This window comes from Mustela nivalis (assembly GCF_964662115.1).
Source record: "Mustela nivalis genome assembly, chromosome: 11".
Taxonomy (NCBI): Eukaryota; Metazoa; Chordata; class Mammalia; order Carnivora; family Mustelidae; genus Mustela; species Mustela nivalis.
The window spans coordinates 82,795,559-82,820,087 of NC_139030.1; the positions used below are offsets into that span (position 1 = coordinate 82,795,559).

The following is a 24,529-nucleotide window of genomic DNA, read 5'->3' on the forward strand; positions in this document are numbered from 1 at the left end:
GGACTCCTGAAGGGCAAGGGAGATCTGTTGTATTTTGAAAGAAGCAGCAGCTTACCCACCCACTAATATAACGTCCACTAAAACTAAACTCTGTTGTTGGATTTTGTTCTCAGTTTCTGATGAATGTTTTCAGGTTCCTAATGGTTTTATGTTCCTAATACTAAGAGGCACATCTCAGAGACTAGTTTTGATTAGTTTATACCTCCGACAAATGACTTGGGTTACTTCCATGTTCATTTTTATCTTTTACTTTTGTTTACTTCCAATGCTGAGGTTGTTTGTATTCACAACTGTTTTGTTGCGCAAGTGTATCCACACATCTAGGTGTGCACGTGTACTAGTAACAGAACTTGGCTTTGTGGATGTAACAATGTGTACATGTGTGCACACACCTTTGTTATTTCACTCCTCAAACTGGCAACCTGGAAGTCTGTCTAAAGTTACTCGGGGACCAGCTTGCTTTCTAAAGTTTATTTATGTTCCACAGAGATAGATACACCAACAACCTAAAGTGAATTATTCCTCGTAAACCAGAAAGATATCTGAATTGCCTCAGTCACAAGACAAGCCACATTTCCCTTCTTTCATAGGCTGCACATGTAAATTTCTTGTAATGAGAAATTTGAGTTAGAATTATTTATTTATTTATAGATTTATTTGACAGCGAGAGAGAGACAGCGAGAGAGGGAGTATAATTAGTGGGAGTGGGAGAAGCAGGCTTCCTGCTGAACAAGGAACCCGATGCAGGGCTCAATCCCAGGACCCTGGGATCATGACCTGAGTGGAAGGCAGCCATTTAATGACTGAGCCACCCAGACGCCCTGAGTTAGAATACTTTAAAACAAAATAGATGAAATTAGTAGTTCAGTACCTAAACAGGGTGAAGTTTTTTGTTTGTTTGTTTCCTTCTTTCTTTCTTGGCTGACTTTGTATCATTGCTAATTTCTGACTTCCTTATCAGGAATTAAATGACAGGTCATGGAACATATTTGGTCAATTTCCAGTGTCTCCCATTTTGCATATGTGCTTTAGTCATTCCTACATCATGTGAGAAGTCCTGATACACCAGAACCTTAGGTAGACAAAACGGGAGTTTAAAAAGTAATTGTTGAAATGGTCAGTGAGTTGTAGAGAGGGCGCGTGGTGGCAACGGAGTGCTTTTCTCCCTTCTCATGGAATTTTCATCTTCTTGTAGGAGCTTGACTCAATTCTGGACACATCTCCAGCGCATGGGTGTTAACTGCCAATAAAGTCGCTATAAAAAGCCAGCCCTGGTCTGGTTTGCACACCTGCTCAAGAGCTCAGGATTTCCATGGTCCAGGCTCTACTTAGGTTCTGGAGCTGCAGGTCAGAGTTATCATTGTGATTCAAACGATGTCCATATCTAGAAAGAACATTAAGGCGAGGTCTAAAGACTGGTAACAGCACCCAGGAGATGTGAGCCAATAGGGACTCTCTCCTTTCTTGGAAAGACTTCGGCAATTAATTTAATCCCTTTGAGACTTGGACTCATTTGCTACAAGATGGGACACCAAGTATCAGCCCTGCTTTCCTCAATGGGGTGGGTTTCAGGACTTGTATGCACAAGAGGACATGTAAGTAGAAATGCTTTGGAAACCGAAGCCCTGTGTGGATCCATGGCCTTGTTTTCCTTCAGATTTCCTAGGTTCTAATATGACCTCCCAAGAGAGGTCTGCCCTGACCTCTCTGTTGCAAAGAACTATCCATCAGTTTTATTTTCTTCTTAGCACTCATTACGGTCTGTAGGGATCTTCTTTCATTGTTACAGGCTTTATCTCAAACTCCCACAAACAGAATGCAAAAATAAGAGCGGAAACCTAGTCTGGTCACGGATTTTTCCCATAAAGCCTTACTCGGCCCTCAGCATATGGTAAGTGGCAGATAACTAGTCTGTTGACTTGGCTGCATGGGAGCCCCTGGACTAGAATGTTAAGCAACTTGGCTCCCCTTACTCAAACTACCACTTAATAACTCAACAGACCCTGTGGGGCTTAGGTAAACAGTTGCTTCCCCTACCCCTCCCCGACTTCATATTGATTTTTGAAATGTGAAAAAATCTATCAGACAGCGACTTTGATTTTTGAGAAAAATCAGTTCATCACAGTGAGTATCTTCAGTGAGTTATATTCAGTGACAGAAGGCACCGGAGAGACTGAAGAGCATTTGGCCTCGATTTCCAATCATTTTCTGCGTTGTGAGGTTTTGAGGTGTAACTCCTTAAGGCGAGGAGTTGCATTGATGGGACATGTACTCGTTGCAGTGAAATTTCCCACAACGTTGAATCTAAATTTCTCATCATTTGTTACTTTCCGTTTAAATCCTTCAGTCTTTGCCATTTTAAATAACCTATCCTTCGCTGATTTGTTAAGTTTATAATCTTAATAGCTGAGTAATCCCCCATTAATCTGGGATCCAGATCACCCTCTTTAATCATTTCTTTCCCATTAGCTAATATTTGTGTTTTAAATTTCTGCTATGATGCAAAGTTGATTAAATTCATGTCTTAGGAAATGAACTGCATCCTTGCTACGTATGCATTTACATTTTTTCCCCTTTGAAACCATCTGTTTTTATCGTATGTGTTACAGTGTAAGTTTGGGAATATCTAATACTTACTGCAGGAAAAAAAAATTCTAAAATAAATGTTAAGAATGACTGCAGCCGATCTTAATCTAAAGTCCTATGAGTGAAGAAAGTGTGAGAGAGATTTTATCTATCTTTGGCTAGATCTCTTTAGATTGTCCATTTAAGAAAATTTTGGTATGTATACCATAAGCGTGTTTCTCTCCACCGTTCAAACTTCGAGCTTCTGTTCTTTTATGCAAAACTAAGATGTGCAAGTTTTTTTCTGTGATAAATTTACCACCATTCCTGATTATAAAATACATTCGTGGAAATAAAAGTATTCAATATCTAATTTCCAAGAATATTCCTAGGAGCTCAGGAAGAATGTGCACACTTCCTTTAGAAAAAAAAGTCTTTGCATGTAAAATTGGATTATCTTTGGTTTAGAAATACCGCATCTCCATGGGGTGAAGTGGGGGAATGTTGAAGTGAGAAGAAAGAGTTTATGCAAAAAGCTTCTCCTAGCTCCTAATATTTAAAAAAAAATTTTTTTTCCAAATAAAGAGAGAGGAAGTGTTTAATCACTCAAGGACAGAACACTATTATTTTGACAGTTACTATTTCAAAAACCACGGCAATTCCTGGGTAGCTCAGATATCTCTTAGCACAATGACGGAGTTATCTGCATCATATAGAAATAACACATTTATACGTCTGTGTGTGCATTTAAAAATATTTTATAGTCAAACTTAAGTGGTATAGAACAATTGCACCCGACTTGTAGTTTGGGGGAAGGATTAACTCCAAGTGATAAGTAGACAGTTACTGCTTAGGAAGAATGTTTGGGACCAATCTCTGCAAGGCAAATGATTTGTCCACAGAGCTCATTTCTTACTAAATTCACACACAGCAAACTTCTTGCCTGATGGGAACCTTAGCAGAAGTTCTCAACACTGACCACTGGCTAGAATTACCTGAAACTTGGGAGAAAAAAAAGAAAGAAAGCTAAAGCACTCGACTGGCCCCCAGAGACATGTATTTAATTGGCAGGGAGGGGAGGCGCATCAGTATTTTTAAAAGGCACCCCAGGTGATTATACTGTGCAGCAAGATTTGAAAGCCATTGTATTTCACAAGGTTTTTATTGAAATGCGAACTTCTCCTTAATCTCACTTTAATGAACTAAACCCCACCAGGTTTCTTAGAAACTGGGAGATGGTGGAGCAATGCTGGGATTTCCCAAGTGGTCATGATTTAGATAACTAGTTGGATAACTATGCAATCGTTGCTTTGGTCATTGATTTTCCCCACCCCCACTCCTGTTGACTTTGTGTTCCCTGGAAAGTTAAGCAAATATTTGCATCCCCATTTGGAGTGCTATGAGCTTTCCTAACGAGGGCGGGGAGATTGGGCTGAGGGCGGGGAGATTGGGCTGCGCCTCTGGGCCATACGGGACTCTTCTGTGGGCTTCCCCCACTTCCCGCAAAATAGGTGAGTGCTTTCCAAATCTCCTGAGCCATCGAAATTCAGTGAAAATGAGGGGATTTGGGGGCAGATTATGTGGATAACCAGGAAAGTCTCGAGGTTAAATGATCAAAACCTTGCTAGTGACCGCTGTGGGTGTCATTGCCAGGGACAGCTAAAGGAGAATCTGCTGGTCGCCAATAGGATGGATGTTTGAGCAGATCTAGCAGAGTCATGTTTTAAAACATTCACTAGGAGAGCTTTTAAATGCTTTTAAAGGACCCTCCTGAGCAGCCGTTCAGCGTGCAAATTAATTCCACGCGCTTGGATCCAGGTGTAAATGGATTTCCTCCAGACCCAGTTGGGTGGGAGGTGGGGGGATTACCACCATTTCTCTTCCTTGGACGAGGACGCCCGTGGTGGCTCCCTGTTGAGCCAAAGTACTCTCAGGGGAAAAGCGGGTTCGTGGGAGCGCTGATGGCTGTCCCGGCTTACTCCGCGAGAACCGCCCGGGGACCGCCACCAAAACCGTTTCCCTGGGGGCGGCTCCCGGGTCGCCAGGTGGAATCCCGCCTCCTAAAGCTAGCCTATGTCCCTTATCTTCCTGCAGCTTCCTGGGCTGGAGGGAACCTGAGGCAACTCGAGGGTGACAGCCTGATACCCAAACGGCTCGACCAACGACTGGAGCCTGTCCCCTTCGAGGCCCCTTGCCCCAGTCCTCCGCCCCGCAATCCGCACGCACTTGTGACCCAGAAGGGCATACACCGGCCCGGGTGGAAATCGAAGGTGCAAGGATCCTCTCAGAGGGCCCACTCGTGTGGCACGGGTGAGATGGGGACCGGCTTGCACAGCATCTTGTCATCCCCACCCCGGCACCCAACATCTCCGCTCAGCTTATTTTGTTTTGTGTTTTCTGGAACCTGGTCTTCAGCCCTACTGTCCCGGATTTTGTGACTGCTTCGACCCTACTGCAGGGCCTGAAGGGTCTGTGATTTATAATCCGATGGAGTATTTACAGTCCCTCAGTGCCCACGGAACCCTTCCCGCGTTGGGCTCAAAGCTCTGAGTTCAAAACTATTAAAAAATAACGGAGATCCCCCAGATACAGGGGTAAAGAAGAGAAGAGACTGGGAGAGCGGTGGCTTTGTAGCCTGAGTGGGATGCGGAGACGTTAGTCCAGCCCTTCCTTCTTTCTGGGCTTTCAGGGCTTTTGGAAAATCCGCCCCATTCCCCCTTCACACCCTCGCACGGCTTTCAGAGACAGCAAAAGGTGTCAGGACAAACCCTGCCCTTGTCCCGTCCGCAGACCAGAGCCAGGTGGACGTGAGGGGATTGAGGGGGCACTTGGGAGTACCTTAAAAGTCCCTAGCTTTCCCTTGTCAATTCCTTGGAGTTCCCTCCCAGCGCTAGGCCAGCTTCCCACCCCAGACCTTCCAGGACCACCTGCCCAGCAGAAGGCCTGGTTGGTCCCTGGGTTAGACGCCTGGTAGAAACTCAGGAAGCCCCAACAATAACACGGTCCAGAGACAGAGCCGAGCCAGTCTTCAGGGAGTCAAGAAGAACTGGATTCTTTCTGCACATCAGCACATCAGCTGGCCTACTGCTTGTCCGGCCAGAATTAGAGGCAGATGGATGATGCCAGTCTATAAATTTATTTTTAAAAATTTTTTTTAAAAAGATTTTATTTATTTATTTGACAGACACAGATCACAAGTAGGCAGAGAGGCAGGCAGAGAGAGGAGGAAGCAAACTCCCTGCTAAGCAGAAAGCCCATAGGGGCTCCATCCCAGGACCCTGGGATCATGACCTGAGCCTAAAGCAGAGGCTTTAACTCACTAAGCCACCCAGGCAACCCTATTTATAAATTTATTGATAGGCTAATAAATTCTATGGGGGGTTGGGGAAGAAAGGGGGCTTGTTTAGAATAAGCAAAAATTTAAAAATGGGATTATATCGTTGAGTGTGTTTTAAAAGAGAAGACGGAGGTGAAGTGAATTTCCAAATTCTTTTCAATAGAGGTAAGGTAGATCAATGCCTTCCAGAAACATTAGAGGTAACTTAAGTTGGAATTTATTTACAACCAGAGCAAAGCAAACAACGGAGAGATGAAGTATTTGGGCAGCTCCCAGATCTCATCCCTTTGGGGTCTAATCAGAGTGGTGGAAACCTAGGGCTTTTTTTTTTTTAATTCGTTTTTTAAATGTTATTTTTTAAAAAGTAAACTCTACCCCCAACAAGGAGTTCAAACTCACCACTGGGAAATCAAGAGTCACATTGTCTACCCACTGAGCTAGGTAAGCAACCCAGAAATCAGGGCTTTCTAACTGAACAGGACTGGCAATATAATGTCCTGGGTTTATCTTAGCTTCGAGGTCATATGGGTGGCTCAGTCGGTTAAGCTGTTAAGTGACTGCCCTCAGCTCAGGTCTCCCATGGGGCTCGCTGCTCAATGGGGAGTCTGCTTTTCCCTCTACCCTTCCCTCTGTTTGTGATTTCTCTCTTTCTCCTGCTCTCTCTCAAATAAATAAGTAAAATCTTTCTTTAAAATGTTTAAAAAATTAATCTTGCCCTGTCGCTTCCTAACTGTGTGATTAGGGCAAATTAATTAACCTCTCTGTGACCTCTTTCCCTCTTTTTTTTCTTTTTTAAGATTTTTATTTATTTATTTGACAGAGATCACAGGTAGGCAGAGAGGCAGGCAGAGAGAGGAGGAAGCAGGCTCCCTGCTGAGCAGAGAGCCCGATGTGGGGCTCCATCCTAGGACCCAGGGATCATGACCTGAGCCGAAGGCAGAGGTTTTAACCCACTGAGCCACCCAGGTGCCCCTCCTTTCCCTTTTTTAAACTAGATATAATCTGGTTGTTTGGAGAGGTAGGTAAATTGTAAAATTGTAAAGTGCTTTGAATAATGCCAGCACCTTCAAAATGCTCAATAAATAAAAGCTATTGCTATTATATAATATATACATCACATTTTTAAACATCTAAGAGTACTGTCATATTATAGTAATAACCATAAAAGAGTAATCTAGTGTGATTATATAATATTACTATTATATATTTATGTGCTGATAATGTCCTAGTGTCACTGGTCAAAGTGAACTTAATGTTTTCCCAAATATATTTACAGTTCTCCCAAAATAGCTTGAATCCAAGCAGCTGCCTCAAGGTACACCAAGCCTTCTGAGCTGTCATGTTGCCAACCCCAGGGCACTGGACATGTCCTCAGAGAAGTCTCCTGGAAACTGTGGTCTGAATCCTGGGAGGGAGGCTGAGAGATGGCATACCTACCTGTGGTGGTATGTGGGGGGGGGCGGTGCAGAGCCTCTCCCTGATTGCCCTACCCTGGCACTTTCCTAAGTGAGACTTTATTTGTATTTTTTTTTTTTTAACATAACAGACTTTAAAAGGGTTTGTCTTGAGGGTTAATTTCACTTATATCCATCCTTCCTTGCACTTCTTCAGTGTATAAACTGGCAAAACCCAACCTCTATTTCATTTATTTTTGACATAAAAGAACATGAAAACTTTGAGAGCAAAGGACATAGAGTTATTCTTTTTTTTTTTAAAAGATTTTATTTATTTATTTGACACACAGAGAGAGATCACAAGTAGGCAGAGAGGCGGGGGGGGGGGGGGGGGGGGAAGCAGGCTCCCCGCTGAGCAGGGAGCCCAATGCAGGGCTGATCCCAGGACCCTGGGATCATGACCTGAGCCAAAGGCAGAGGCTTAACCCTCTGAGCCACCCAGGCACCCCTAGAATTATTCTTTTTTTTTTTTTTAAGATTTTATTTATTTATTTGACAGACAGAGATCACAAATAGGCAGAGAGTCAGGCAGCGAGAGAGGAGGAAGCAGGCTCCCCGCTGCGCAGAGAGCCCGATATGGGGCTCGATCCCAGGACCCTGAGACCATGACCTGAGCGGAGGGCAGAGGCCTTAACCCACTGAGCCACCCAGACACCCCCACCTCAGAATTATTCTTAAGTCAGTAATATTAAGTAAGGGTCTATGTGACATATCTTGCACATAGTAGGGTTACAACTATTGTACTTTCTGTCCTAATATCCTTTTCTTCCTCTCAATCCCCTATATCCTTCTATCCCCTAATATACAAATATGCCCTCCATGCCCACATATTCTGGACGGGTGAAGTGGGGATTCAGATTGCTTCCAGTACAAATGTGTTTTCCAAACTAGAAATAGTCATTCATTGTTGTCTAGTATGAACCCACCTTGACTGGCATCAATTAGGATTCTTTTTTTTTTTCCAGAAACATCTTAGTCATACTGTTTCTCCTGCGTTTGGTCATACTCTCTTTTCTTCCCTCCCTCTCTCCCTTCCCCCTTGCCCCCATCATCATCCCCCCCCCACCCTGTCCTCTCCTGCCTCTCCTTCCATTCCTCCTCGACCCTTGCCAGTCTTTCCAGGAGTTTTCATTTTCTTTTCTTCAGTTTTGTGCCCCCCCCCTCCAAACCTTTCATTCTGGTGGCACTTCCTTCTTTTTAAGCTCCCAAAGCTTCTTTCATTTCTATCTCCCATGGTGACCCGCCGTTCTGTTCCTGAATACCCCAGGGTCTGGATCTTGCCTTCCTGGGCCATCTACCCTGATGAAACCACACTATTTGCTCTTCGGAAATTGGGGGTTCCTCACCAATCAGAGGAGTAGAGTGCAACCCCTGCCCTCATCCCAGGGACCTGAGGGACCTGAAAGTATCATTTCTATTCTAGAGGTGACTCATATGACCCCATTGTGACAGGGCAGCCTGGGCTTTCTGAGAACCTTCTCAGCCAGCTCTGAAAACAGAGAACTCAGGTCTGGAGATGCCATTGGGATTCCCTTTCCCATGAGACTGCTCACCTTGGCCACAGCTACAGTTTCTGTTTTCTCTTCTGCCAGGGAGCTCGAACATCTTGTCCAGTTTTGTTACATCAGTAGTTTTTGTGACAAGTAAGAACGGCTAACCCTTTGGCTAGGCGGTGTATTGGTACACAGTTCTGAGAGACCTGTGCCCTCCTTTCAAGCCCCCACTGCAAGGCAACTGGCTGTTGCCTCCACTTTATCTGTTGGGTCCCCTGGTCCCAAATCTTCTCAGGGAAAATGTTCTCAAAGCCTTTATATGAGTAATTTGTGGAGACTTGTGAAGACTCTCTCCTGAATGTCCCTGCTTTCTTTTCCATTTCTCTCACAAAAGCCACCAGCTGGAAAATGACGACTGGTTCTCTAGGATCAGAATGTCCCAATCCCCTGACCTCCAACAGTGACATCTGCCTTACTCCCAGAGGCAGAGAGAGGGTTGGTCTCTAAGAAGCCTCCACCTGTTCCTGAGAAAATTCAGTCACTGATTTGGTACCCTGAAGGAAGTGTCTTCAGAAAGAGGATAGTAGGGGAACTTCCAGAGGGATGCTGAGTCCGGAAGACCCCAAAACTGCCTCTTTACTGGTAGAGCATATCTATAGGTTTGGATGGCCAGGGCCTGTCCAATTTGCCAGGACTTCAGAATGTCCACTGGACAGTTGCCTTTCACTCTGGTAGTCAACGTATATAGCTCCTTCACTCCATCGCTTTGGACTTCTCCACCACATGCTCCTTCCTACCCTCCCCTCTCTTCAGTAAGTCACCTAAGAGGAGCTGCCCAGAATTCTCTGGTTGAAATAGCACCCCACCCCCCAACTCTAGTGGTCCATGCCCACTCCTTCCCCTCTTCTCCTCCCCCAAGTCCTTCAGCTTCTCCAAAGCTGAGCCTCATCCTTGCAACCACCAATCTTCTGACCATTTATGTTCTTTTTAGCTGTTTTCCGGACCATCGGTTCTGTCAGGAGGAGGATTTTGGTCTGTTTCATTTACTAGTGTAGTCCCAGCTCTTAGAGCAGCATGGAGTAGAAGCTTAATAAGTATGTGCGGAAAGAATGAAAGTCCTTGCGTGCCAGTCCTGTAAGCTGCTCTGAGGACACAGCTGAAGACAACTAACCATTCAGCTGGAGATAAGAGGTAGAATAAAATAATCAAAACTTTCTCAGGGAATGGTTGTAAGAGCTAGCTTTGCAGGTGTCTCAGGTCCTGGAGGGGACAAGAGAGCAAAGGAGCCTCAGCACTTAATGAGAATTTTCTGAGGAGTTAATGGATGATTGAATGGGATAATGTTGGACAAGAAAGTGTTTCCAGCTTGGTCTTGAAGAATGCAGTGGGGAACAGGGCGATGCTCCAGGAGCTGTGGAAACTGAAAACCCGTAGGAGGGTGGTGTTAGCCTGCTACTAGCTTCCACACCTCTTGACTGGCCCAGAACGGCCCCAAACAGCCAAACAGGTTGGGCTGGCCATTGGGTCCTGGAGCTAATGCAACTTTCCACTTCCAGGGGAGACTTCCTGGGGCCAAGGGTGTCCAAGAATGCAAGGGTGGACAGGCCAGTGCTTTGGGGCCCAATCGACTGAGGTCCAGACCTCGGAAACCAGGCTTGACACTGCATTTATAACTGGGCAGCAAAACCAAGAAAGGCAACTAGGAACGGACCCAGTGTCTCTCCGGGTCTGATCCTTGCTGTCAGAGCACCGAAGGCTCAGAAAACCATTGAAGAGGCTTGCACAGCTCCTAACTCATCTGCTACGGCCTTGGAAATCATTGTTCCATTACATTTGTATCCCAAAATGCCCACTTTTTTTTTTTTTAATCCAGCAGAATCTTTTTAAGGGGATCCACTGGAAAAATTTCAGCCCCTCATCATCCAGATTCAAGGTAAGAGAGGACTGGAGCAGCAAGTCGGTGTTGGGGGGATGGGGGTGAGAGGGGCTCGGGCTCTGACCAACCCCGGGCCACGTGGGGAGGAGAGGTTACAGGAGACATACCTTCCTAGGGCACTCTCCAGAGTGAGCACAGGGTCCTTGCCCTCAGTGGTCAGCGGGGCTGCCGGAAAGGAACCTGAATTTGTCCACTGCTATCTCCAGCCAGCTTTCCCACACCTGGTCTGGAGGCTTCAGGCTTTCCGGGGTTTTCCTGCCAAGAACTGGAGCTTTGATACCCCACCCTCACCTGACCTGCGAAACGCAAGCGTCCTCAGGCGCCCTCGGTACCCAGGAGTAGTGGGCCAACTGCAGGACTTCTAAGATCGTCCCCACTGTACCCTGGGGCATCCTCCGTCGTTGGAGTCCCTGGACTAGGTTTGCTGTCCCCCCCCCCCCCACCCGTGTCGCCTCAATGCAGGAGTAAACTGATGACCCCAGGATTGCTGCTCGGTGGGGATTTGGGCTCCGCAGAATCTAGTTTTGTCCGGCTCCTCCTCGGAGTGTCCCAGGGAGGAGGATAGGGAACTGTGTGGGGCTGGCTAGGGAATGGAGGGTTAGGGCGGAGGAAACGGGTCTGGGGTGTGGTGGCACCAGTATGTGTCAATTTTCGTACGTATAGAGGAGTGAGTGCCCGGATAAGAGAGGGACAGGAGTGGGGCGACCTTCGGGCCCGTCGGGGCTCTGGGAGCCATCGGGCTCGTGCTCAGCGGGCTCTGGGTTCAGGGAAAGACCATGTCGTGCAGATCCTGGAGCCGCGACTTTAACGCGAAAGGTGGACGTAGGGAGGAAATGCCAGCTTCTCAGCTCCGTCTACAAAGGCGCTCTGGGAAGGGATTAGGCGCCCGCTGTACTTTCGCTTTGGGCGCAATTGATGCGAACGGCGCTCTGAGCGCTGCGTAATTAATAAAGATTACGCCCGTTTTGTCGAAATGTCCCTCTTAATTAATGGACAGAAGAGCGCGAAGGGTGATTTATTTGCATTTGCAAAAGGCTTTCGGCCGCATGGGCTTCGCGGTGGGGGCGGCTGCTGGGACCCAGGACTCACTGGCAATCACCCGGTTGAGGCTGTCCAGTTACCGATCGAAGTGTTCCTAGTCCTGTTCCCCTCGCCTCGCCGTCTACCGGACCTACACCAAGGGCCTTACACCTCCACCCCCTAACTCCGTCTGAAACCACCGTAGCTCTGGGTGGGCTTGCATCCCCCTCAAAGGACGGGGCGGGCCGTGGAGGGCACTCCCCTCGTCACCCCCCCCCCGCTGCGCCTTTAAATCACCCCCTTTCTAGCACCAGAGGGGACATCCAGGAGATCTGGTCGCCGATCCCTGCGCGCAGCCCAGGCTCCGGTTGGTGCTGTCAGGGAGGGGGTGCGGGATGGAAAGAGGGACTGGCTCCATGTCCCCGAGGCCAGAAGCTCTCAGGAAACTCTGGAACCTACCCTCTGCGTGCGCATGTATGTGTGATCTTGTGTGAAAATGTGTGTGAACGTGTGTGACTGTGTATGTCCCTGTGTGAGTCTTATGTGTCTGTGTTTTCTAAGTACGTGAGGAGAGAGTTTTGCTGAAATAACACTCTCTCTCCGGTCTTGCTGTCCACCTGCTGCTACAGCGCAGGAAAAAAGTGCCGCCTTTCCCTTGAGCGTCACCGCGTCAAAGCAGTCTGACTTTCTCTCCATGGGTGGGGAAAGCAAATGCTTTCCACGAAGTAGGGGCTGGGGGTGGATAGGTGGAGGAAGCCGTGTGGCCAGCGTGGAGGGACCAAGAGCCAGGAAGAGGCTTCAAAGGTTTCGGTAACGATTCTTCGGCCTTTATTTATGCCCCTATTAATACAATATCCATCATGTAGATATCGATCTTTATCCTTTAAACTGATACGCTAGGAATCAATTAGCCATGCAGATTACATTTCTTACATATCCAAATGTTAATCTTTCAGTCTCTGGGCCAGTGATATATATATTTGCAGCCAGATAGTATTAGATTTCGTTTAGAAATGGGAAGAAAAAGGCTCCCTGAAGTTCATTCCTCTTGGGGCTACTTGTCTTAACTCTCAGTATGGGCTGGGCGTTGGGGGTCTGAGGGACGGGGTACCCCTCTCAGAGTTTTCTGGAGGAAAGAAGCAAGACCGCTAGAGTGACCAGTATGCAGGGCCACCAAGGGGACATGGGACAGCTTTCTATGACAAGGTTCTGGACAGCTGGTTAGCCCCAGGTCTGCACTTCGGTCCGGGGTTCCCTCCTGCTAAATAAAGTACCCGGTCTGGCAGGCTCCTTTCGATCAACCATTCTGGAATGGTCAGTTTTCATCTTTTCAGAATTTCCCCTCCAGGTTCCTCTCATCTCCGAGGTTCTAAATCGAAACTATTCTCCCACTGCTCACTCTAAAACCCAAGACTCATTTAAAGATCCATCTCCTGAAAGAAAAACCTAATTTAATGCATGAAATAGCTGCTTTTCTGGGGGAAGAGAGATGGAGAGAAAGTTTCAGGTCTACGAAGGAACATAACGGAATTAATGATGTGCAGAAATTGGAAGGGCTGAGGCATTCTGTTCAGCCTGTGGTATTTCTTTTTCTATTCTCCTTTCCCTTCCTTTTTCCTTTCTTTCCTTTTTCTGTCTTTTCCTTCTCCTCTTCCTCCTTCCCAGCCTTCTTCCCAGCCTTCTTCTCCCCTACAAAAGGCTGGTGGGGTCAGGTAAGGATGCATCCCAGGACGCGCTGTCCCCTCCTCTGGTCTGTTCACGGAGAGCCCGAAGGGGCCGCCTGGAGGAAGGGTGGGTGCTGCATGTTTCCTGTGATTTTCCTTCTGTCCCCTGCCTGCGCAGGCCAGTCTTAGGAGACTCAGCCTCTTCCACCTCCCCCACCTGTTGTGCGTACTATGCGAAGTTGGCTGTGCAGTCTCTCCCTTGGGCCCAGATTTTAATCCCCGTGGATTGTGGGTCCTGGGTTTACTCAGAGCTCCGCAGTCTTGGGCTCCCTTGCCCTCACTGTCACTTGCATCCAGGCTTAACTAGAGACCCGGGTTTGGACATGCTTCCCCCAGATCTCTCTTTTCTCTTCCTTGCATTCCTCCCCCTGAAGTCCACCTGGGAGAAAAATTTCCTGTGGGGGTTGAAGATATTTCGACTGGGAAGCAGCAGGGGCTCAGGGCTCTGACTTGGACACTGGAGCCACATGAAGTCAGAGACCTGGCCAGATCCAAGGGAAAGGCCTGTTAGCTTTCCCCGACCTTGCCTACTCCTCCCACACAACATCCATCTCCCCCACCCTACCCCAACTCAGGGCTCTGCCATTGGAACCCAGTTAGGGTTCCTTCCATCCTAGCATGCCCCCAAACACCCGGGAATGGGGGGCAGGAGTTCCTGGAGTGGTCATTTGCCTCGCTTTTTGCTCCAGACTTCAAGGAAACCCAACAGACCCTGGAGTCTCCCCACACCTCCCCCCTCCATTCCCATCCACGTTCTCCAGCTCTACTCCCTCCTCCACCTCTGGTCCCCGCCTCTTCCCCAAGGCTCTGGCTGCCTCCAACATGAGACAATGCCTCGGCAAGACCCCTCAGTCTTTACCTCCAAGCAAACACAGGACCGCCCCCCCAAAGGCACACAATTTGATTCTCAAAAATAAAGCAGTTGTTTGTTCTCTCTTCTAAACTTCAATCTCTCCACCCGCCCCAATGGATTCTACTGAGTTGGGCACCTATTCTATTTTTTTTTTTTTTTTTGCAAGACGCTTTCCCCCCAGGGAGAATTGGGCTCTGTCATCTTGTCTTCCTTATTTGCATAAAATATAATTTTTGCAGAGCCAAACAAATGTCTGTAGGAGACCATTTGCCGTGAGCTTCATTCTCTCCCTCCCTCGTTGCCCTTTAAAAAATATTTTTCTTATCCATCTTCTTCCCCTTTCTTCTTTTCCCTTTCCTCGTTTTCCTTCTTTTCTTCCTACAAACCATATGTTCTTTATTGAGAACCCGCTCACACGTTCTCAGCCCACTCCCCCAGCTGCAGGGGCACCGTAGGGGCACGCAGGGGCAAAATCCCTGGGGCTGGCCCACACCACATTTCAGTGCGGCGCCCAGATCCCCATCCAGTCCTTAAATCCGACCTCATCCCGGCTGATTTTCCAGTGGGGAGAATAGCGGCGCCAAAGCTTTTGACAAACAACCGCGGGGAGCCTAATGAAGGTCGCTTCGCCCCGCGCTGCGTTGGGCCGCGGGTTTAACCCAAGCATTTACCAATTCGGTATCGTTGCATCCGGCCAAGAAGCGCGTGGTCAAGGGCTCGGTCCTTTGATTTCCTACGCGTGAACGCGGGGCAGCCTTTCTGCGGAGTCGAGGGCTTCGTGGTGTCGGCTCACACCACAGACTGCATCCTGAGCGATGCCTGGGACCCAGCGAGCGGACAGGCGCGTCTCCGCCAGGCCCTCCAGTTGGGGCAAAAAAGGCCGGGGTGGCAGACGTCTCCCCACCCCTGCAAGTCAGGGATATTATTTTACATAGATCATAATTTTCTCTTAAGGCCTGTGTCTGGCTAGAAATGAGGTCACCTCTTAGAGGCCGCAAGAAGTCCGTGGACCACGAAGGGCTCTTGCCTGGGTCCACAAGCGCGGAAGCTGCGCTCTGCGGACGTCCGGCCGCCCAAGCAGACGCCACTCAACAACCGTGGGACTGTGGATCCACACATCCAAACTCGGGAGCGGAAAAACCTTCAAGGGAATGCTCGCCCCGGGCTCGAACAGACAGCCGGCTGTCTATTTCACCTGAAGTTCCTCTGAAACTCTGGGCAGAGGAGGCATCAGCAAGTTATTCCGCAACCCCCTTCCCCGCCAATTATCTTACTATTACCCTCAAGGCTTCAGTCGTTTTGCACGTGCACAGATAGCGCGGATGGACACAACCTTCATTCTTAAACTGTGGCCGGGACTCTACTGTCTGCTTTCTGGGTAATTTGTCAGCCTGGGGGTATGAGGCTGCCTCCCAAACCCGTGTTCAGGGCTGCAAGGCGCGGGCGCTTGCCTTCCAAGCCCCACTATGGGGCCAATCCTTTGTTAATTAGCGCTCGTAGCGCGCCCAGATTCCCCAGGGAGACTCTGGCTCACAGGCCCGGGACCCGGGAAGGGGCCTGGGTGGACACTCCCTTCCGGCTCTGGGGAGTGGGGGCGGGGGTAGCTTCTCTTTCCGGAGGGACCTTGGAAAGAAGGCGAGGCACAAGCTTCGGAGATAGGGAAAGAGTGGCTGAAGTGTAGAGCCGGCGTTCGTTTTCAAAATCAATCTGGAAAATCCGGAACCACTCTGCCCTCGCGCGCGACCTGTTGCGCTCGACTTTGTCCAGCCTCGGGCTCGAGCGTGGTCTGATTTAGCTGCGAGTGGGCGCCTCAAACAGCATCGCGGTCCTGGCCTTCCGGGGTCAGACTTCAACTATACTTAGTTCGGGGAACTTGGACTCCCCGAGGTCTTTAGATCCAAAGAGGCCCCCGCAGCCCTACTGGCCCAGCGCCGGGAGAATGAGGGTGCCCTCTCACTCTGTCCTGGGTCTCTGGGGTCCTCTGACTGCCGCCTGTCTGGAGAGGGGCCGAGCTGATCTCTGGCTGCAGAAAAACCTCAGAGCGCCCCGGCAGGGCTAAAGCCGAGAAGGAGAGACCCTGGAGCCTCAGGCCTCCAAATCCCACACACCCCCTCGTGGTCTCTATTTGTACATTTTAGTAGCAAGTGGTGGTCGTGTTAAGGATGCTTGTGCTGGACTGGCTCTCGTGGGTACTCCAGATCCAGTTCAAGCCGCAGTTCTGCCGTTCCGGGACCTCCCTGGGCCTGCTGCTCACCGTGACTGAACGTGCAACCCGGGAGAACGAGACCGCGACAAGCGCGTCCCTTCCGGGATCTGCTAGCTCGGGCGAGAAGAGCGCTGGGTCACCGCCGACAGGGTTTGGCGATGGAGCCCTCCGCTCAGAAGCAAATAAGACTCAGTCCTGGATGTTTCTGGGGTCCTTTCAGCGGCGAGTTGAGTCTGCATTTGTCGTCTGAAAATACACTTTGGGTACTTCCCTCTCCCAACTACAGCTGCCCCTAGAAAATACCCTGTCTGCTCCGCTCAACCTTCTAAAGACGGAAAACTTGAAAAAAATTCTAGCTCCCAAGATGCAGTCCCTGAGAAGTGGTTTAGCAGACTTTGGTGACCACCGAGTTTGCAGGAAGGAACTGAGAAAGTTTTCCCCCTTGGCAAATTGAATCGTTTTACGTAAAATCAGGTTAAATAGGGCTCATTCTAAGCAGCGTCTCTCCTTTGTACTGTGAATGCACGTGGGCCCTCCCCTCTTGGGCGGGTGAGATGTCCAGACGTTTCCCGTGGTTCTAGAGGCCTGTCAGGGCTGCTCCGAAGGTCAGTCAAACCTTTCCGTGTGGAAGCCCAGCCGAAAGCTGCCTGCTTTTCCCACTTGCGAGTGGATTTTTAAAGGACCAACTCCAGGAGGGCTGAATGGCTATAGGCTCCCGGCTACCCCCACCCCGTCCATCTTCCCTTCTGTGTTTGCCTTAATTACGGGGTGGGGAAGTGGGGTTAGGGTCTGAGTTCTCTTAAAAACTGTCAAAGGAGTTGGGGGATGGGAAGCTGAGAGAGAGAGAGAGAGAGAGAGAGAGAGAGAGAGAGGTGGAGAAATGGAGAACTCCAGCACAGGAAAAATTTAAAAATCCTAAAAGGAAAAGGGGGAACTTGAAGCCCAGAAGTCATTGTTTCCTTTATTTCAAAGGGGGAAAACCTGCCTGATTCTCATCCTTTTGATTGATTAAGGCCCTGAATACCTCGCAGTCCCGGACTGACAGTCCCTGAATAGAACTGAAGCGAATAAAGCGCAGTGCAGAGCGCGGGGCTGGCACTCGGGGGTGTAAAGGAGGCGAGTTCTCTGGCACTTACCAAGTTATAAATAAAAGGCTATGCACAATGGTACCTTCTCTAAGGACAGACAGTCTTTACAACACTCCTGGCGTCATATCCTGCTGGGGACACTTCAGCTCCTAGCCAAGACTTCGCTCCTTTTATTTTTCCAGCAGTTTAGTCTGAATACCATAATAAATTCCTGAGAACAAACGCTGCAGCCGGGCAAAACTTTAACATATAGACACATCTCTGCTGTGGCATTGGGGACCTACACCTCGAGATTTAGAGCTACAGCTTCCCAGAGTGGATTTTTCAATCAAGAGGAGACAGTTTTCTTCTCCCTCCCCTCCCCAGACTTAAACGCTTGAGTCCTAGGGCCCCCCATGGCTGCCTAAGCTTCACACTCACGACTCCAGCTCCCAGACTGAGAAGACAAAGGAACTTATCAGCACACCCTGGACTCCTCCTGGGAGGAACCCCACCGGGAGGACCCCTACAAAAAACCTAGGCCTAAGGGGTATTGACCAGAGGAAGGCGGGCTGCACATGTCCCGGCCCTCCCAGCGCCTTCTCATTGGAATTGCGCCCCCTCCCGTGGTAGTAAACCAAGAAAAATGAGAGAGAAAAAAGTCACAGGTAGAAAAACAGAGACACAGACAAGGAGATGGGACGAGAGGAGTAGAATCAGAGACAGAGAAAGACACAGAAATACGCACGGAGACAGAGACAAAGAAATAGTTTAAATGAGAGAGAGAGGGACACACGTAGAGTGAAAGAGAAATAGGGACTCCTCTTCTCTCTGCAGCTGCTATCTCCCTCGGGCTTTCTCTCCCGGTTTCCACGGGTCTGCCCTTCTCTTCCGGGGAAGGGGCGCAGCGTGGGTCCCTCGCCGGGCCGGCCAAGGCCTTGGCACCGCCGCGGATGGGAAGAGAAAGTGGCCGCTGTCGCCCAATCAGCGCGTGTCTCCGCCACCCGGGACGGTCTCCCCGTCGGCCAATCGCAGCTCAGGGCTCCTGACCAAGCTTTGGGTGAAAGAACTAATAAATGCTCCCGAGCCCGGATCTCGGCACTCGGTGTCACGACGGGAGGAGACTCAGGCCGGCCGCGCTCCCGCCCCCACCCCCCCTCCCTGGCTCGTCGCGAAGCTCTGAGCCCCCTCCCCAGCGCCCCCAGACTCAGGGCCACTCGCTCAGACTCGCACCAAACTTTTCCGCCCTGGGCTCGCGATCCTGGACTCTGGGGCCTCCCTGCCCGCCCCTTTCCCCGGTTGCTCCTCGAGCCTCGCTCTGGACTAGCAGTCCTCTTCCCCGCGTCCCTCCCTCTCTCTCCAGCCTTTTTGGGGAGGGGCTCTCCACGCTCCGGGGAGTTTCCGAGGGTCGCCAAGAGCCGCGCTTGCCTTTCTATTTCGCCTTCACCTGGATATAATTTCCAAGCGAAGCTGCCCCCAGGATGACCACGCTGGCCGGAGCTGTGCCCAGGATGATGCGGCCAGGCCCGGGGCAGAACTACCCGCGCAGCGGCTTCCCTCTGGAAGGTAAGGGAGGGCCTCGGCGCCGCCCGGAGCCCAGGGCCGTAGCCGGGCTGCTCCACTCTACCCAGGGTCTCCACTGGCTTCTTTGGCGTGCCCAGGGAGCCCATCCGCTGGGCACCCCTACCCCAGAAGCTAACAGTCGGTGGAGATCTCCACTCGATTTTCTCCCTGCAAACAGAGCGCAGTTTTTTGGGCAAACCCTTGCGGAGCCTGACGGCCAGGCCTGTTCCAGGCGGGTCCACTTTCTCCTGCTGTTTTGGAAATGCTGTGGTGGGGAAGGGATGAACCAGCTCCTGAGCACCGGAAAGCAACTTCTCCGAATTTTGTCCAACCCAAAGCATCTCAAAATGGTCCCGGCAGCACCCATATTTGCTAAGCTCTAGTTAGTTCCGAAAGAATTTTCTTACCAGTGCAAAGTGTAGGGGCCGACATTCCCTGGCATCCTGCTGGGAATTTTTAGTATTAATTGATTAATTAATTAGAGTTCCATTCATCTCAAGTGGCATCTTGAAGTTTCCATAACCCTTTTGGGGAACTGCCTTTCGGTCATGTGGAAGTGACCCTCAAGGCAGGAAAACTTGCAAACCTGAGTGCTTCTGGAGAGTTTGCGAGGCTGGAGCGCCTGAAGAGGATTTTGATCCAGCCGCGGGCCCTTTAGGCTGGGTCTAGAGTAAAATGTCATACCCAGAGCATGAATGGAGGTGAGGGGGTCTGTGAGCAGACCCACCTGTGGGCTCTATCTCAAGGTGTAACAGGTGACACGTGCTGAGACCTGAAGCCTCCTTTTAGGCCCCTCTTTGACCTTTGACTTCTGCGCTCTTAGCCAGAAACCCCAATGGCTGTCATTTCCTCCAAGTCCCTTAGAAAGGGAGCCGTTCCAATTGAGCATGGTTTGGTGTGAGTGGAGGTCCAGAAGGCCAGCGTCAGGGTCAACTTTTCTCTCTGCCAGGACGCTGTTTCTTGAGCAAACTTCAAGATACTGACCACAGGTCTCCCCATCTCCCAAAGTTGCCAGATTCTCTGGGCCCAAAAGGAAGACAGTTTCTCTGAGGCAAGTTATTTTGCCACTGTTGGTCCCTTCACACAAGATTATGTGCCCCGGAATTGATTCATAATGTGAACAGATGTGATTGGAAAAGGATCTGGGGCTGGTAGCTGGGTGTCGAGCCATTTCAGCGCTCTGACTGTGACATGTTGATTGTCCAAAAGTGTGCGAAATTATGTGGGCTCGGTTTCCAGGCTGCTCTCTGTTCTCTGAAAATGACTTTCCCTCTGCCTCTCTTTTTGCCTTTTGTGCCCAGTGTCTACTCCCCTTGGCCAGGGCCGTGTCAACCAGCTTGGTGGCGTGTTTATCAACGGCAGGCCGCTACCCAACCACATCCGCCACAAGATCGTGGAGATGGCCCACCACGGAATCCGGCCCTGTGTCATCTCCCGCCAGTTGCGTGTGTCCCACGGCTGCGTCTCTAAGATCCTGTGCAGGTACCAGGAGACTGGGTCCATCCGTCCAGGTGCCATTGGCGGCAGCAAGCCCAAGGTGAGCGCGGGCGCCTGGGCCTGGAGACCTCTGGGTCTGTGGTCTTCTGCCTTAGGGAACATTGGGCAGGGGGCAAGGACTGTCATCTAGGGCTTTCTAAGGAGTTATTTTTCAAGACCGGGAAGGGTCCTTTGGGGTGTATGTGCATCTATGCTTGCGTATGGTGGGGGTGGGAGGACTCCGTTGCTGCCTGGGCCGCTGTTCCTCCATGAATGCTAAGGGAAAACTCCAGCCTTTTTGCAAAGGAGATAAAGCATTGTTAAAAATGTATCAGAACCCTAGTATACTCACCAAATTATTTTAATAGGCAGACACCTAAAATATGCAGTTGTATGTGCCCACCTGTTGCTGGTTTCTTCCCCAAGAGTCTCCCCAGCTCCCATCCACTGCACTGCCCTTGCCAAACCTAATCTAAGGAGCTGCTTTTGGCTTTCTCTCCCACCTTCTGTCCTCCAATCTCCTCCTGTCCAAATTGTCTTCAGGGAGTCAAAAGTCAGGGTGATTTGTTTTCTTTGTAAGGAGAAGATGACTTGGCATTTAAAAAGCAGTTTGGTACAATCCTCAAAATATTTTGGTTCCTTTTAAAAAATGAAAGAGTCACACTGGCTAAGGCTCAGTAGGAGGGATTACACAGGGTCTGTCTTTTCTTCTGGACATGGGGAAAATCCAGTTTAATTTCCTAGTTGCCACAGGGCAGAATCAAAAGGAGGGTTCTGGTAAACTGCAGACTTCCAAATGCCGTGTTCCCCATCTTCTCCCGGCCCCAGATCCCCTTGCAAACTCTCCAAGAATCTCTGGGAACTACTTTTATTGAAAAGAAAAGAAAAGAAAAGAAAAGAAAATAGCTACTCTCTCAAATTATCCATATTTGTTATCCATATTTGATTACTTTTTAAAGCCTACATAATTAGCTTTTGCATTTAATTCTGTTCTTCAATTTAGCCAAAATCTTGTGCTTTTTTGGGAGAAGTACAAGTTGCAGATCTAACTTGATTTTTTTTGCTTCTCTTTCAAACATTCCCCCTTGTTAGTTTCATTTTCATGTTGTTTCTGTGTAAGGAGTTGACTTTCTTTAGTTTCAGGGATTGGAAAGTATACCCTTTGCCCACCCCCAAGATGTTATGAGTTTTCTTAATTTATCCTGATTGTCTAAGCTTACCTAGGAAAGATGAGGGTCCCCCAGGGGTAGGGCGATCCCACTTCTACTTCTTCCTGAAAATGAACTTCTTCAGAGAGTTGGGGTCCTTTTGCTGACAAGGGGCCTTCCCCCCCAGGGTGCAGGAAAGAGCATCCCGCTGGGTCTGGAAGCCGTAGGGCCCCCACATTTGGCCCAGAGTACTGGGTACCAACGCCTGCCTGCCTGTTCTCTTAAAGCAGGTGACAACGCCTGACGTGGAGAAGAAAATTGAGGAATACAAAAGAGAGAACCCGGGCATGTTCAGCTGGGAAATTCGAGACAAATTACTTAAGGACGCTGTCTGTGATCGAAACACTGTGCCCTCAGGTACCAGGCCCATTAACGTCTTCCTGAGGCACGGCCCTCAGACGCTATTCCCCAGGCGGGTCATCCGAGCCACAATACCCCCGAAGATCGATCTGGGCGATCGGGAGGCAGCCCCTCCCAGGGCCCTGAAATATTCACGAGCCAGACGCGCTCGCGGTGTTTTACCGAGAGGGGGCTGAGCTGCTGGTCCTGGGGCTGAGAGACCGCCAAGGGCTCCCCAAAGAGGAATTCTGTTGAGGAGGCAAAGGCAGGAAGCGCGAGGCGGAGACCAGGCGTTTATTAATATTGATGTTCCCTTTTAAAGAGAAACAAATGTTTTGGTAACCCCAGCCGAAGGGAGATGGGGCTGCGCCAGCCGAGGCTTTCCCTTGTGCGCAAAGGAGGGAAGGCTTCAGCAACGGCCCGGATTTTTCCCGAGAGTCCCAGGGACCATCCGGCGCCCCGGGCATCCGGGGGGAAGGCGGAGGGAGAAGAGGGACAAACGCAGGGGCGAGCGCGAGGGCGCGCGGGAGAGTTTGTTTTTAATTAAAAGGAAACTCCCTTTCCCCCCTGCGAGAACGAGATATTTCAAGAGTATGGATTTGTTTACCAGACTGGAATCTGGAAAAAATAAATGGGGGAGAGTGCATTTTCTTTTGATTTTTTACAATAGGAAACGATTCTGCAGTTGAAATTTAAACCCTTTATAGCCTCAAAAAAAGCTGAATTGCAGGGGACGGGTCCTCTGCGGTTCTTCCTCCCTTAACGCCAACCGCGGAGGCCCAATACCCAGGTGGTGGTAGGGGATGCTGGGTGGGCTGGCGGGAGAAGTCTCTTGGAGTCGAGATCTAGAGCCCCGTCTATAGAGTGAAAAGGGGTAATGCTTTCCGCCGGGACGAGAGGGACAGAAGCGGCGGTTCTCTCGGATCTAACTTGGAGGTGAGGATTTGGGGGGGGGGGGCAGGGGTTAGAGCGGGAGGTTGAAGGGGTGGTGGAAGGTCGAGGATGCCCCAAGATGCAGGAGGAGACAGGCCAACTGTGCAGGGCAGCCGCTCTAGGGTCTGGGCTGGGGATTCGAGGCTCCTTCCTGCACGGCGTGGCAAGGCTCAGTCGTCCGCGCTCTCACCCTCCTCCTGCCCCCAGTGAGTTCCATCAGCCGCATCCTGAGGAGTAAATTCGGGAAAGGCGAAGAAGAGGAGGCTGACCTGGACAGGAAGGAGGCCGAGGAGAGCGAGAAGAAGGCGAAACACAGCATCGACGGCATCCTGAGCGAGCGTGGTAAGCGGCGGCGCGCTTGAGCGGCGCGCTCAGGGCCCGCGCCTCGGCGGCACCCGCGCTCTGACGTCGGGGGCCCGAGCGCGCTGCCGGGCCCCGGCTCGGGTCAAGGTCCTTCTTCGGTCATATCCACTGCACCCGGGAAAGAGCATTCAAGTGAAAGACTAGAGGCGTACTTGAAACTGAAACAAAAATATCTTTTCTTTCTTTTTCTACTTACAAGTCTTTCTTCTGAACCAGCCTCAGCCGCTCAGAGTCTAGAACTGCGAACTGCGTTTTGGTGCAGGGCAACCCTCTTGCCCTCAGGTGTGCGGGGCCGGGCGTCTCGGAGCGCTTGAGGGGCTGGGGACAGTCTGTGAGCCTCTGGAGGTTGAAGGAACTTTTGCGTCCTAAGGGAAGGCCCAGATCTCTAGATAGGTTCCCATCATTGGAGGAGGGGAGCGGAGAGGAGGACTCAAAACTCTCTGGGGGCAGTGCGGCTCCAGAGTTGTACCACCTTGACTGCCTTATAAATACATACAGAGTACATCATGCATATATATATACATATATATGTATATATATATATGTAAGATGGTTGTTTTGTGCTTTAAATTGGTTTTCAGATGCGATGGGGTTTGATTGTGTGTGTGTGTGTGTGTGTGTGTGTGTCTAGGATGGAAAATCAGCTTAAGATGTGGGTTCTTGGGGCTGTGGTGTTGGTGCCCTGTCTCCATCCGAAGGTGCAAGCCACCTGCTCCTTGTTAGCTCTGACCTGTCATCTTCAAGAAAAAGTCTCCCCTTTGGAGCCATAAGAGCAGCCTACTTCCCTTATACCTGCCACACAGGGTCTGGAGAATCTAAAGGTGTCTCCCTCTTCCCAAAAGGAAAGCCAACCTGTGGAAGTTGAACCGGAAAGGGATCCCTGCAGCAGTTTTCCACTCTGCAGTTTTGGTCTTAGGGATGATCACACCTCTTCAAAGTCGCAGAGGGTCAGGAGGCGCCTGGCACCCCTGCCACACCCTGAGTTGCCCCCT

The 24,529-nt window shown here is 50.0% G+C and overlaps 1 protein-coding gene across 5 annotated transcripts in view; it reads left to right on the forward strand.

The window, feature by feature from the left end:
• Nucleotides 1-18,702: 18,702 nt before the first annotated feature.
• PAX3 (paired box 3) overlaps nt 18,703-24,529 on the forward strand; it is a 98,618-nt gene continuing 92,791 nt past the window's right edge. For 4 of the 5 annotated variants that reach the window (XM_082690417.1, XM_082690421.1, XM_082690420.1 and 1 more), the window contains exons 1-4: nt 18,703-19,221; nt 20,520-20,755; nt 22,130-22,259; nt 23,382-23,516. In XM_082690417.1, coding sequence (XP_082546543.1) covers nt 19,137-19,221; nt 20,520-20,755; nt 22,130-22,259; nt 23,382-23,516 — 586 coding nt within the window. In that variant the 5' untranslated portion in view covers nt 18,703-19,136. The remainder of the gene's footprint in view (nt 19,222-20,519; nt 20,756-22,129; nt 22,260-23,381; nt 23,517-24,529) is intronic. The other variant, XM_082690418.1, reaches the window with a different exon arrangement.